This window comes from Convolutriloba macropyga, chromosome 1 (assembly GCF_964194025.1).
Source record: "Convolutriloba macropyga chromosome 1, txConMacr16.3, whole genome shotgun sequence".
In the NCBI taxonomy this organism is placed as follows: Eukaryota; Metazoa; Xenacoelomorpha; order Acoela; family Convolutidae; genus Convolutriloba; species Convolutriloba macropyga.
Window position 1 is genome coordinate 11,633,428 of NC_134468.1, and position 15,178 is coordinate 11,648,605.

Below are 15,178 nucleotides of genomic sequence, written 5' to 3' on the forward strand. Positions count from 1 at the left end.
TGTGTGTGTTTGGGTGTGTGTGCGTGCTTGTGTGTGTGTGTGTGCGTGCGTGCGTGCGTGTGTGTGTGTGAGTTTATTTGTGTGTGTGTGTGTGTGTGGGTGCGTGCGTACGTGTGTGCGTGCGTGAACGTGCGCGTGTGTCTCTGTGTTTGTACGTGTGTGTGTGTGTGCGTGTGTGTGTGTGGGTGTGTGTGCGTTCGTGTGTGTGTGTGTGTTTATGTGTGTGTGCGTATGTGTGTGTGGGGGTGTGTGTGCGTTCGTGTGTGTGTGTGTGTGTGTGTGTGTGTGGGTGGGTGGGTGTGTGTGTATGTGCGTGGGAGAGGGGAGGGGGGGGTGGGTGCATGAGGGCAAAACGAATAACAGATCCAAAGAAATATCACTTACCTTTGAAAGTGTAATTGTCCACAAAAATAAAAATGAGAAACCAATGAACCTTTGTTCAATTTTGAAATGATCGTAGCAGGTGTTGATTAAAAAGGATTACAATACATAGCAACTCAAACTGAGTGACAACGGGTAAACAGTTCTGAGTTGAAAAAAAGCTCTTTGCTATTTTTAAGAATAGGAAGCGGCATGTGAGGGTGGCGGGGGGGGGGGTCTTGATGGTGATGTTTGAATAGACTAATTATTGCTTGGGGAGGGATAGGTCATGCATCAGCTAAGGTATATTTCCGGCCGTTCTTGTCAGAGGGTTATCTTGCAAGACCGCAAGATTACATACAAGTATGAGTGGGTGAACCTCTGAATTTCGTATTTCATAGTTTGGATTTTTTTCGTTTGTGCCCCCCCCGCTTGGTGGGTGCATATTATTTGCACCCCCAGACGTACATGCCATATTTTTACATAACTTTTATGAATGATTTACTATGTAATGGCACGTGCTGTGTAACTGGGGGGGGGGGGTAACGTACTGGGGGCACAAACGGAAAAGATGCCATATTTATTATTGTATTATTTAGAAGGCTTCAAAAGTTTAAATCCAGAAACAATTGAACAAAAAAATTGTAAACTTAGTATTTTTAACTAAGGTCATTGCAGAAAAAAATGACAGACAGCTAGCGGCTACGATTGTAGTTCATGTTAGATTTTTTAACGATTTTCTAGTTTTTTGACAGTTTCTCGAGCAATTTCCGACAATATCACGACCAATTTCCCGGCTTTTTTAAAAAAAATTTTCCTACTTTTTTTACGGTGATCTTGCAAGAGGTAGATGTTATCTTAAAATAGTAGAAGTCCATTGTGTGTTAATAGGATACGGAATGACAGAGAGTTGTGGAGCCAGTTCTGCTACACCCCCTGATGCCCCCTATGAGTACATTGTGAAGGGAAGTGTGGGTATTGCTATCCCAGGGAGCGAACTCAAGGTTTGTATAAAGTGATTTGTAACATCACACCATTTTAAAGACTCAGTGAACCCCAAATTGATCACGTTACATGACAAGACGTTGCATCAAAGAGAAGCTTTTAAAATTTTGTTCCCTTTTTTTACCGATTACGCCTTATTTTTACGAGAACACACCTCCTAAGAATTTTTTTTAATTTACGTCAAACCAATAGTACAATACGGAATTTTGATCTACGGATCTACTAATGAAAATTTTTTTGAAACCAATCAACATGTTAATTAAAAGAATTTTAAAAATAATTTTCTGGAAACGTAAATACGAGTCAATCGATGAAATACGAGTCCACAATTTGATACGCAACGCCTCTGAGTTACATGCATTTGAAATATTCAAAGTACTAGCAAAACCAATAAAAGGGAACGGCTGAGTGAAATTTTTTCGACCATAATAGCGGACTCGGACCTTAATGAGATCATGAAAAAAAGAAATTGTAGACAGTATGTAAAAATTAGCAGACAAAGATTCGATTGTAATCCATTGAAATTTAGAGTTCTTGGAATGCAAAAAATGGCGTTGAATTATAATAATATTCTTGTTTAGAAGATGTTAGAACAATAATAGAGGCAAACATAAAAGTATTTTGCAATACATTTCTGAATCTCTATATAATAGGTAACCAGGACTTGCTAGACAGACTCTGTCATGCTCACGAGAAAAAAATTTTTGACTGCTACAAACACAATTTCTACAATAGTTAACCTCTACTAGAAAGGATAACTTTTCATTTTTTAACATTTTTTTCATTATTTCAACTAAAATTGCACAACTCTTCCGTGAGGCGCCTGAAAACAAAGATTAGGTTTGATGGCGACTTTGTAGTGTTGCAAATTGTAATCAATTTTATCTGTACAATGTATATATTTTCTTGCTACTATTTTATGATAACGGCACTACGAACAATTTATTATTATTATTATTATTATTATTATTATTATTTTTATTATTATTATTATTATTATTATTATTATTATTATTATTATTATTATTATTATTATTATTATTATTATTATTATTATTATTATTATTAAGAAAAAGTTGCAAGTTCAGGGAAAGTTTTGAAAAAAGATCAAACTTGGCATCTGATGACCATTAAGGCGGCCCCTTGCATGTTTCTGACCAAAAACAGAAGTGAAACGAAATCAAAGGACGCATCACTGATCTTTACTATGTGATCTGACTAACCAACTGTTGTCTATAATATGGATAGACCCACATGGTATCCGTTGTGGTCTGGTGAACATACGGTCAAATCTGTTGCCACTAAAATCTGTCTGTTTCCTTCTCTATGACTCCTGAGCGCGCTGTTTAAGTTTTATTTCTCATCATACTTCCTTTATGTGCTCTATCTTTCCTCCTGCATTATCTGGCAAACTGTTCTGGAGTTCCACACATACATAACAGTTTCATTTCCTTGGTAATTTGATGTCAACCTATGCTGGTGGTGCTATTGAACCGCTCTCACCCTAGGATCATTTTGTTGGCTTACGGAAGCTCGCTTGTATAACGGAGGTTCTCATGCTCCATTGACCGATCAAGGATAACCCCAGTCAAATTAGGACGGTTATCTTGCAAGATCTTGCAAGATTCTTGCAAGAATCTTGCAAGATTACGCATCATCTTGCAAGATCTTGCAAGATTCTTGCAAGATCTTGCAAGATAACCGTCCGATTTGCAAGAGTCTTGCAAGATAACCGTCTATCTTGTAAGACTCTTGCAAGATAACCGTCTTGCAAGAAGCGCCGGAAACGTGCCTTAGCTGCTGCATGGGCCTCTTTGGCTTCTTTGAAGATTAGAGAATAGGATTCGACCTATTCTCTAACCGTCAAAGAAAAGAAGAGAGACCCTAAAATTGCTAAGGCTAAAACGTATAAATAGGAACATCATCTTAAATGCGCAGAAGGGGTCACAGAAAGGGCAGGGGGTTTTTTGCGCTGCAGCACGGGTCACAGAAAGGGCAGGGGGTTTGTGTGCTGCAAAAGAAAGCAAACAAATATAAATAAGAACATCAGCAAAACACAAGCACATGAGAGGGGGCACAGAAAAGGGCGGGGGTGAAGCACGAAAGAAAAGGAGCGAAAGAGAGAAGGGTGGGGGCTGAACACACACAAACAAAAGAAAAGCACATCGCCATAGGCGAAAGGGGATGGGAAGAAACAGCAAGGGGGAAAAACAGAAGAGGCGAGCGAGCGAACAAGCGGCGGCGAACGAACAACCGGCGGCGAGCGAGCAAGCAAAACCGAGCAAACGAAGACGAGCGAACGAGAACGAGCTGGCAGAACGAGCAACCGACGACGAGCGAGCGAGAACGAGCGCGAAAAGGAGCAAGGAGAGTGCTGAAGCGAGCGAGAGCGAAACGAGAACAAAAAACAAAAAAAAAATTGCCCGTAAGGCAGAGCACGCGCAGGCGCGCGCGCAAGCGAGAGAGAGAGAGAGAATGAGAGTGTGAGAGAGAGAGAGAAAGTGTGTGAGAGAGAGAGAGAGAGAGAGCGAGAGAGAGAAAGAGCGAGAGGGAGAGAGAGACAAAGAAAAACAAAGAATAAAGAAGGAAAGAGAAGAGAGAGGAGGGAGAGATGAGAGAGATACCGAGAGAGAGAGAGAGAGAGAAAGAGTGTGTGTGAGAGAGAGCGAAAGAAAAACAAAAAACGGAAGAAGGAAAGAGAGAGAGAGAGAGAGAGAGAGAGAGAGGGAGAAAGAGCGAGAGAGAATGAGAGTGTGTGTGTGTGAGAGAGAGAGAGAGAAAGAGCGAGAGAAAAACAAAAAGAAACGAAAGAAGGAAAGAGAGAGAAAAAGAGCGAGAGCGAGAGAGAGACAAAGAAAAACAAAGAATAAAGAAAGAAAGAGAAGAGAGGGGAGAGAGAGATGAGAGAGATACCGAGAGAGAGAGAGCGAGCGAGAGAGAGAGAGAGGGAGAGAGAGAGAGAGAGAGAGAGAGAGAGAGCGAGAGAGCGAGAAAGAGAGAGAGAGATACCGAGAGGAGAGAGAGAGAGAGAGAGAGAGAAAGAGTGACAGAGGGAAAACGAGAGAGCGAGAGAAAGAGAGAGAGAGAGAGAGAGAGAGAGAGAGGGAGAGAGAGGCAAAAAAAGAGAAAAGAAAGAAAATCAATGATCATTTTTATTGGATTTCATCACTATATGCGCTCAGAAAACTGGATGTTTCCATCATAGCGCATCTAGGAAACCATAATTAAAACAAGAGCAGAAACCGCGAAACAAGAAAGACCAAACAGTATAGTCAACGAGAAAAAAAAGAGAGAGAGAGAGAGAGAGAGAGAGAGAGAGGCAAAAAAAGAAAAGTGATAACAGTAAATCAGAAATTTATAATCATTGATAATGAGTTCTGTGGGATTTCATCACCGTCAGCGCTCAGAAAACTGGATAATCTCATCATAGCGCATCCAAGGAACTATAATAAAAAGCAAGCGAACCCGCAAACCTAGGAAGACCAAAAAGTATAGAGACAAAGAAGAGTGAAGAGAGCCAGAAAAAAAGGCAAAAGTGATAGCAATATATCCGAAATTTGTAATCATTGATAATGATTTCTGAGGGTTTTCATCACTGCCAGCGCTCAGAAAACTGAATGTTCCCATCATAGCACATCTATGGAACCATAAAGGAAAAAAAACAAGCAGAACCTGCAAAACAAGGAAAACCAGAAAGCCTAGGGACAAAGAAGCCACTAGAGAACCAGACAAAAAGTAAATCAGACAAACACAAGAGAACAAAAAAACAGCAGAGAAGAAAAGCATGAGAGAAGAGAGACCACAGGAGAGAGAGAGAGAGAGAGAGAGAGAGAGAGGCAAAAAGAAAAGCGATAGCAGTAAATCAGAAATTTGAAATCATTGATAATGATTTCTGTGGGATTTCATCACTGTCAGCGCTCAGAAAACTGGATGTTCCCATCATAGCGCATTTATGAAACCATAAAGAAAAAAACAAGCAGAACCTGCAAAACAAGAAAGACCAGAAAGCATAGGGACAAAGAAGCCACTAGAGAACCACAGAGAAAAAATAAATCAGACAAACACAAAACGAGACAGAGAGAGGCAAAAAAGAAAAGCGAAAGAAGTAAATCAGAAATTTATAATCATTGATAATGATTTGTGTGGTAGTTCATCACTGTCAGCGCTCAGAAAACTGGATGTTCCCATCACAGCGCATCTATGGAACCACAAAGAAGAAAACAAGCAGAACCTGCAAAACAAGGAAGACCAGAAAGCATAGTGACAAAGAAGCCACTAGAGAACCAGAGGAAAAATAAATCAGACAAACACAAGAGAACGAAAAAAACCAGAAAAGAAAAACATGAGAGAAGAGAGAGAGAGAGAGAGAGAGAGAGAGAGAGAGAGAGAGACAAAGAGAGGCAAAAAAGAAAAGCGAAAGGAGTAAATCAGAAATTTGTAATCATTGATAATGATTTGTGTGGTAGTTCATCACTGTCAGCGCTCAGAAAACTGGATGTTCCCATCATAGCGCATCTATGGATCCACAAAGAAGAAAACAAGCAGAACCTGCAAAACAAGGAAGACCAGAAAGCATAGTGACAAAGAAGCCACTAGAGAACCAGAGGAAAAATGAATCAGACAAACACAACAGAACGAAAAACAGCAGAGAAGAAAAACATGAGAGAAGAGAGAAAGAGAGAGAGAGAGAGAGAGAGAGAGAGAGACAGGGAGAGAGAGAGAGAGAGAGAGAGAGAGAGAGAGAGAGAGGCAAAAAAGAAAAGCGATAGCAGTAAATCAGAAATTTGTAATCATTGATAATGATTTCTAAGGGATTTCATCATTGTCAGCGCTCAGAAAACTGAATGTTCCCATCATAGCGCATCTATGGAACCATAAAGAAAAAAAAACAAGCAGAACCTGCAAAACAAGGAAGACCAGAAAGCATAGGGACAAGCAAGCGACTAAAGAGCCACAGAGAAAAAATAAATCAGACAAACACAATAGAACAAAAAACAGCAGAGAAGAAAAACATGAGAGAAGAGAGAGAGAGAGAGAGAGAGAGAGACAGAGAGGCAAAAAAGAAGAGATAGCAGTAAATCAGAAATTTGTAATCATTGATAATGATTTCTGTGGTATTTCATCACTGTCAGCGCTCAGAAAATTGGATGTTCCCATCATAGCGCATCTATGGAACCAAAGAAAAAAAACAAGCAGAACCTGCAAAACCAGGAAAACCAGAAAGCATAGGGACAAGCAAGCGACTAAAGAGCCACAGAGAAAAAATATCAGACAAAAAGAGAAAACAGCAGAGAAAAAACATGAGAGAAAAGAGATTTCTGCCATCTATCTTGAATCCAGGAGGCAGAGAAAAAGAGCCGAATTTTTCTCCTATAGTGACAGGAGCTTTTCGCATTATAAAAACAACAAACAAGGAGAAGCAAACATAACGTGCAATAAAAACAAAGAACCCGGATCTCCATCCGGTTTCAAACGTAATGAAAAAAGCATCACAACCAAAAAAATTTCTGCCATGTATCATGATTCAACTCGGCAGATCAACTTAACAGGCGTCAAGAAAAAAATGGCTATCAGTTTTGTTCGCCAACAAGCCAAGAAAACTAATATACACACATTATACGACTATTAGTTTTCTCACAGCACTTCTATATTTCACAAATGAAAACCAGAAGACAACAAAAGAACTCATATTAAAAAAAACGATTTCTGTCAGTATTTCATAAGTCAAAATAGAACATTGAAACTATCAGGATGCTCATACACTAATTGAATCACAGATCTCCACAACATAAAAAAACAGAACTCAAACTTTGCCATTCGGATAACAGAGCTTTCGAAAGCATATAAAAAACAACAATGAACATTATAGGCAAGTATAGCAAACATCAATTCAAAGAAACAAACTCTGAGAGACTGGATCTCCAACCAGCCTCAAAAATTTACTTCAACAAAAATGAAGGGAGTCAACAATCAATTAACTCAACCAAAAGAACAATAACAAATCGAATAATTTAAAAGCGATTAGAAATGGTTCTATTAAGCAAAGCAAGAACTTCTAGACGGCCATTTCGGTTCAAATGACAAGTATCAATTCAGTTAAAGTGCTTGTTTTTCAGTTTTGGAGGAACAAATTTCCGCTGCAACTGATCGAACAAAAGTTTATTTGTCTCTTCAACCAAATTACTTTCAACGTCTCTTCGTTTCCAGACACCAACAACAAACACTTCGGTTCCGTACCGAGCAACACAGCGCGCAAAACTTACGAGGTTAAACATAATTTCGAACGGGGACTTTGCCTTTATATCTCTATATTCAGTGAGATCATTACTACCCACTGCAACGACAACATAGTTATATTGTCTTGATGTCAAGCTCACGTTTGGTCCAAGCTCGTTGCTTCTCATACCGCCAAACGCAAGTACATCGATTTGATGCTGTCGAAGAAGTGGATCAACTTGAATATCGTTTCTCAGATTTCGAATATTTGAATCGCCAATAAGAAGGATAGAACTAAACACAAAAAAAAACATAAATACAAGAAACAAATTGGGCATACATTAAACAAATTTAGAAATTAAAGAGCAAAGACAAAGACTGAGACAGTCAAAACCGCTAATCATTTGAAGAACTTAAAAACTCTTATGCTGAATCGACTCGTTATAAGAGAAAACTGAATTATAGAAAACGAAGAGCAATGAGTGAAATTTATTCAAAGGCCACTTACAGAAGGAAGATGAAGCAATCTGGATTTTGTTGAACCATGTGTCAAATTGGTCCCTAAACAATGCTAGCGCAGTATCGATGAATCCAGAAATCGTTTGACTGAGTGAAATATTAAGTGCATTCAAAAAAATGGCCGGAGAAAAAACTACTTGATAAAAAATATTGCTTCTCCAAGCAATATTTCAAAAAAAACTGGCATCTGATTCTCCAATCAAATGCAAAGCACCTAATTGTGCTCAAACCCCTCTTTAAGCACACTAACTCGTAGGCAACTGTCCAAAGGCAGTACAACTGTTTTGAAGTTTATTTTACTAACATCAAGTAAATTAAGAGAACTCAACTCACTTAACTCAAAGCAGTAATTAAAGGAGGCATTAGTTATGTCGGGTAAAATATTTCGTTCTTTCACAGTCAGAAATTTTCCAGCAATAGCAAAAACAGAGTCTGAAAATTTAGCAAAACAATCAACTTTAACAAAGTTCTCATCTTTCAATTGAAACACACATTCACTTAAATTGTCGTTTAATCTAGTATACGAAACAGAACAAAACTTTTTCCCGAGATAATTAACATGCCGAGAAAACACTATTTCAATATTTTTTTCACGGCAAAAATTCTTTGCTTCTTCTGTAAGTTTTGTAAAATTATCGAGGCAAGTGATCTTAGCTGCCTTTTCCTCTTGTAAATATTCTCCGTAAGCAATTTGCTGTCGCAAAAACCTGTCGACCATCTTTTCAGGATTTTTTATTGTCCCCGATAAAGCAGAAAGTAGTTGATGGTTAGCCGATTCGAAACAAGAAGCTGAAAACAACCAAAGAGGACCATTTCGGCGCACCTGTTCGACTAAATGACGCATTGTATGGAAATTATAGGACTGCGCGTCAGCTCCATATAACTCAACAAAATTTTTGAAAAAATTTTTGATTAAAGAATCGGCTTTTTCTAAATTTTGTGTTTCAAAGTTAACATCAGATAGCAGACGTACAGCAAAACTTAAATTACAGAAGCTTAGATAATGCGATGCAGACACTCCTAAATCGAAAAATACAAGAGGTGCAACATGAAAAAAAAATAATTTAAAATAAAATGCCTTCCAAAAATGAAGTTCCCTAATTTTTCGCGTGCGATGCTGGATGTCAAAAGGAACCATGCATGAAAAAACCCGTTTTTCCAAATCTGCAAGCAAACAGCCTTTAGTTAAAGGTATCAAAAATTTTGAGAGAACTTTTCCTGTTCCAAGAAAAACTTGATGCATCGGGTCTATGGTACAATCCCATGGCAAGCAAAAAAATTTATTGAGAGGAGTTTTGGACTTTATCCCGTGCGTGACTAGTTTTTACTCTTCAGCCAGCTCTCCGAATCTAACAAAATGTTCATTTTCGCGAGCAAAGAAAGCTTTCGTTACCTTGAAAAGCATCCGTCTGTTTTCATGCAACCCTTTGATTAAACAATGAGAGCAACTTTCATATCCCATATGCTGCTTCATGCACAAAACATAAGCCCTGGCGGGGGCATCGCAAACTATACTTCGAAATCGAAAACGAAGAGGACCTAAATGATTGTTTGACGTTGCTTTTGACAAATTTTCTAATTCGGAAGAAACGCTTCTTAAGACGTAATTAAAATCGGGCTTTGACTCTCCGTGCCACAAACCAAGAAGACAAATATTAGCATAACTAGCTCTCAAAAGCGGAGGCAAATTATATAATTGAACCCAAAGGGGCCACACTGACAATTTATTTGATTTGAAAACGGGGGCACCGTCGGTATTCAAAACGAGTTGGAGTTCGCCGTGACAGAACAAATCAGTTTGCATTTCCCAGCTACAATCATTTGACCACGATTCGTGTATAAAATTCGCATTTCTGCAAGAAATGCGGTTTATCTGAGCAATTAGGTCTACAAATATCATTTTGGATGTGCCTACAGAAGTTATTGTTACGAGGGGTAGATCAGATATAGGAATTTTTGCGAAAACTTCATTCGGTTGAGGAAGAATAGAAGCGATCAATTTTAAAATGTCCTTCTTAGCTATGTCCGAGAGGTGATGCTTGTCATCAATTCGATCAAATCTTTTGTTAAACTCATCTTGTGAAACCTTACAGCCCTCATATAAACCAAAATCTAAGTTGTCAAATAGGGGTGGCTCAATGTGTGTTGGATTTTGTGAATCTGATTCTTCAAAATTAACTAATTAACTGGTGAGGAAGCTCGAAAGCTGTTATTGTGCTCAACAATTGGAGAGGAAGTTGAAACTATTGGCTGTGAAAGATCAAAAATTTCGGGAGCAACAGTACTTTCATCATTAAAAGAATTATCTGTAATTAGCGGGGGCTCATCAGAAAACATAGCTCTTCTAGGCGACGCTGGAACTGAACTAAAAAAACTTCCATAGCTAACATAATCCAAAACATCAGAATTTTGTTCCTCAGGAAAAAACATTCTAAATCGAGTGGGGAAACTTTGCCTAGACAAACTTTTGCTCGAGCGAACTGTTGTCTCCTCTGACTTTTGAAGAAAAGCATTTTTGTTATCATTTTTGTCAACTTTTCGTTTTTTGGAGGGAACTTTGGGGAAAGGATTACCATGCATACTTTTATAGGGACACAAGCAAAACTGGTTATTGGGACCAAAAAAATGATTTTGATAGGAAATAGTTAACTCTTCTCCTTCCTTTATTTGCCGCAGAGGAACGCAAACCATAATATTTTTAACGTTTACATAGGCAACATTAGGTTTACAAGAGGCATTGATAAAAGAAATGGGACCCAGCATTAGCCACTGCACTCCAACGCGAGAACTTTGTACAATCGAAAAATCATTATAACCTTCTAAAATATCGTCTTCAGGAATACTGACCAAGTAACCAATGACGCCAGGAATTTCTGTGTTGATGTTAATATCATTTCTCGCAAAAAGGCCAATCTGAGAAAAATTTTCTGTGTGCAAGTATCTTACAGGACTGTAAGTCACCCACCGAAGACTTTTGCCGTATTCACAATCCAGAGAGTTTTCAACATCTTGCACAAATGCAGGACAATCAACTTCAATAGAAATTCTATGAGACACCATTTCATTCGAATCGACCCACTTCTGTGTAAGTTTTCCGTCAACGTAAGCCAGTTGCTGCCAAGTCAGTGGTAACTTGCTGATTTGCTGAGCGAGATTGAGGTACTGTTTGTATTTTTTGTGATCAAGAATTGACATTTTAATCTTAAAACGAAGAAAAGTTTAACAATTTGAAGTTAGAACAACCTTTTGTGAAAAAACAAGAAGAAACTTTTGAGAAAAAAACAAGAAGAAAGGGAGTTGAACTGAATTAATCAGAAGCAATTCACAGACAAAATAAGATCTCAAGCAAGAGAGTTTCGATTATGAAATTTTTCATGTCTACCAAGTGAATTGGCGGCGTCCTTGGCGCGTCTTAGAGCATACAGGCTGTTTCCACACAGAAGTTTTACGGCTTCTTAAAAAAAAGATGAATTAAAAAAAATAATAAATAAATTGACAGCTAAAAAAGAAGACCTTTGAAATAAGCCTCGTCCTCAGCTGATGCTAACGTTCGATCAGCAAAATTATGATTGCTTCGCTGACCCAACCAACAAGTGGTCAACCTCTCTTCCTTCGTCAAAATAGACCGAGCTAAAAATCTACCCACTGCAGCGTAGTCATCGCAAGGTCCTTCATAAGACAACAAGTTAACGCCTTTATACATAAGGGTTCTTGTAGGAACCGAGTTCTGTGCTTTCACCTGTCTATCATTCTAAAACACCGCAACAACTTGCAATCATGCTGAAGAAAATTATTATAACACAACCGCAATGTAACAAAAAAACTTACAAGAACTTTCAGACCACGAGATACCTCCATCATTCTGTTCCGCGCATCAACTTGAACGACATTACTTCGTCGAAGCGTTGTTTCTAGAGATTCCATACAAGTATTCAACGAATCAACTGCATCAGGAAATGAGAACATTTCAATCTCTGAAGCATTCAAAAACAAATTCATATACTTTTCAAGCAAACCAAAGTCTTTAAAAAAAACGAGAGCAAAACAATAAGTGCGAAAACAAATGAGTGGTCAACAAATGAATTTCTGCAAGAATTACAAAAGAAAACTAACAAAATGAAACAATTGGACCATTATTAAAGCGAAGCTCAAAATTGAGCACCATGACTAGAACGCTTCTCACGAAGGCGCTGGTTAACGAGCTTGAGAATGCTTTGGTATGTTTTAACACTGTATTCCTCTCCAAAGAGATACCTTACAGCCGTTTGATACAAATGGGTACGCTCTGCATCCCCGGCTTTTCTTCCACCTTTATCCGACAGAGTTTTCTTAGGATCGATGCACAATTCTTGCCTCTCATCTTCATCCCACAATGCCTTGACAACATTGTACGCCTTTTCAACTAACGACACACCACCTTGATCGTACAAATTCTTGTCTTTATACATCAGAACCTCTTTCTCAGTTTCAATATTTGCCTTCTCCGAAGTAGCCAACTCTGCATGACGCGATATGTACACCGGTGCTTCCGACATGCGATAAATTTCGTCTAGGGCTCTCCTGGAAAATTTCGACAACTCATCAAGCAAACGATCACTCCGGTCCATTCGCGCCTCAAGTCTACATATCACTCTTTCGAATCGTCGTGTCAGCTCCATCTAAGAAAAAAATTATGGTTGCTACCAACCACAACGGACATCAGCAAAAAATTCCTTATTTCTTTTTATTATTTCTATCAAAAATCTTTCCTAAGATTAAGTTATCAATACAGTGCAATGACTGAAAAATAAAAAATACAGTTCCAGAATGTTAATAAATTTTTATAAAAAACGGACTGAACAGTGAGAGGGGAAACAGCTGCTACCAACTGCAAAAATGTTTGACAGTAATGAGGTCTTACTACTTGTTTTAAATATATACCATTTGATTGTACTCTATGGGTACACTGGCTTCGGTTCTGGGAACAACTGGCCTTTGGAGAACTTCAGAAGCCGGCATGTCAGCTTCTTCCTCATCATTTTCATCAGCCCAACTTTCCTCATCAGATTCCTCAACGACCGCAGAAACTTCACGACTTTTATTGCAAGACTGTTGAGTTGAAACACCGCTAATCTCCTGTTCAACCTCCTGACGAGCAGTTTCAAAGTTTTGCGTCAGATCCATGTCCACAATTTTAATACCTTTGAGCATTTGCATATTCATGTAATCACCCAATCGTTTGAGAATCGGTTTAGGTCCATTCGTTATAACAAGGCCGTTGATAAAATGTTTAGGGTTTTTGTCTGACTTGAACGGAACGTCTTCGTACTTCATAGAAAGCTTAATTTTATTCGATAGGCGATTAGGCCAGCCACCATGGTCTGCCTTTACAATGTCAAAACTATTGTCACATTCGAAGTAAACCAGAAACTTGTATCCTGGAGGAAGTTCGACATCCTCCTCTTTTTGAAGATTTCGCACAGACTTTTTTCTCGATGTTATAGGAGTACACTTCTGAGCAGCTACTCCTTTAGATTTTGATTTTGTCTGTGTAGAAGTCATCTAAAAACAAGAAAAAGGTTTCAAAAACAAGTTTCGATCAGAAAAAAAGTCGAAGTAGATCAAATATTAAAATTCTTAAGATGAACATGCAAAACAAGATTTTTGCGAAAAGTAGACAAAAACCCAGATAGATGTAAAATAACAATTTTGTCTTTTCCGTGAGGAATCGAAAACGAGTTCATGTTAGGTTAATGCTAACACAAATGAGAAAAAAAAATGGTTCAAAAAGGAAAAACAGAAAATAGAAACAAATTTTTTATAACAATTTTCATAAACATTTGAAATCAGAAATCCCAAAATCCAGAATCCTTTAAAGCCTAGCATCAAAGACTTAAAAGGCAAACAATAGGACATTTAGAGAACCAAAAGAAAGAATTGGAAGAGAAAAATTGGAAAAAAAAAGACAAAGAAATTGAAAGAAAAAAAAAGACAAGAACAAAAAAAGACATTCTGATTTTGAATTAATTTGACATTTGCGCTGTGTTTCAAGTCACCTACAGGAAATGATTCAAGATATCTAATCGATTTGTAGGGAAAAGAAACACTTTGCGCAGCTAATAGCAAGCAGAAGAGAACTACAACGAAACAAAAACCAACTACATTTTTTCTTATTTTTTATGCCAAACTTTTGACAAAATTGCGGTTTTGACTGTCTCAGCTACCTCAGGCAGTCACTATAAACATAAAGGAGTTGATCTTACCTCATTGTGGAGTCGCTAGAACACAAGAGGAAACTTGAGTTTGAAAATAGAATATCAATAAAACTAAAAAACAATCGGTACAATGCTACCATTGAACCACACGCAAAAATATCGTAAGAGCAGAATTAGAATACCAGATCATGAAAGGAACTTACTGGTGCTGTCTTTGAGAAGCTGCGTGGTTATAACAATGTCAATATTTCAAATTCGCAAATTTGCCAAAGAACAAGATTGTTCAAATCGATTATCAAATCTGAAAGCAGTTACACTATTACGATACTATCAATAAAGGTTTGTTGACACCAAAAGAACTTTAAAACTCAACTCTGTCAGCCATGTGCACTCACAGAGTTGGAGCCGAGTTTGATGGTCATTCCAGAGGAGATTTGACTAAACAATTACAACTTTAAATGCCATTTTCTGATACAGAATGGGCAGAAACGGGAAAAAAATTAAGAGGTAGTTTTCGCTGAAAAACTTAAATTTACTGAAAAATCAATCCTCCCTGGTTCAATTAGAAGAGATCACTCAGAACGCAATGAGTTTGTATCAACAAACAGGATTAAATTGATCAGATATACACAGAACAATTAAACTTTTTATGAACGGTACACCATGGCCGAATGTCACTTTGACTATCATGTCAAAAGTAATATAAAAACTCGGATTGACTACCAGCATGCCAAAATCCAGCTAATAGCAGTACAGACACTTGTATACAGCTACAATGAACTCACTCTTGAACCAACTGTATCATAAATACGACATATAACAAGTAATTTCTATTGAAGAAATGGCTGAAAATTGGTAATATGACCATACATTAAAAGTCTAAT

General features: G+C 37.9%; 1 protein-coding gene across 1 annotated transcript in view; it reads left to right on the forward strand.

Moving 5' to 3' along the window:
- The window catches only part of LOC142334965 (uncharacterized), a 70,576-nt gene that overhangs the window by 26,284 nt on the left and 29,114 nt on the right, over positions 1-15,178 (forward strand). The window contains exon 7 of the mRNA XM_075383296.1: positions 1,252-1,364. Coding sequence (XP_075239411.1) covers positions 1,252-1,364 — 113 coding nt within the window. The remainder of the gene's footprint in view (positions 1-1,251; positions 1,365-15,178) is intronic.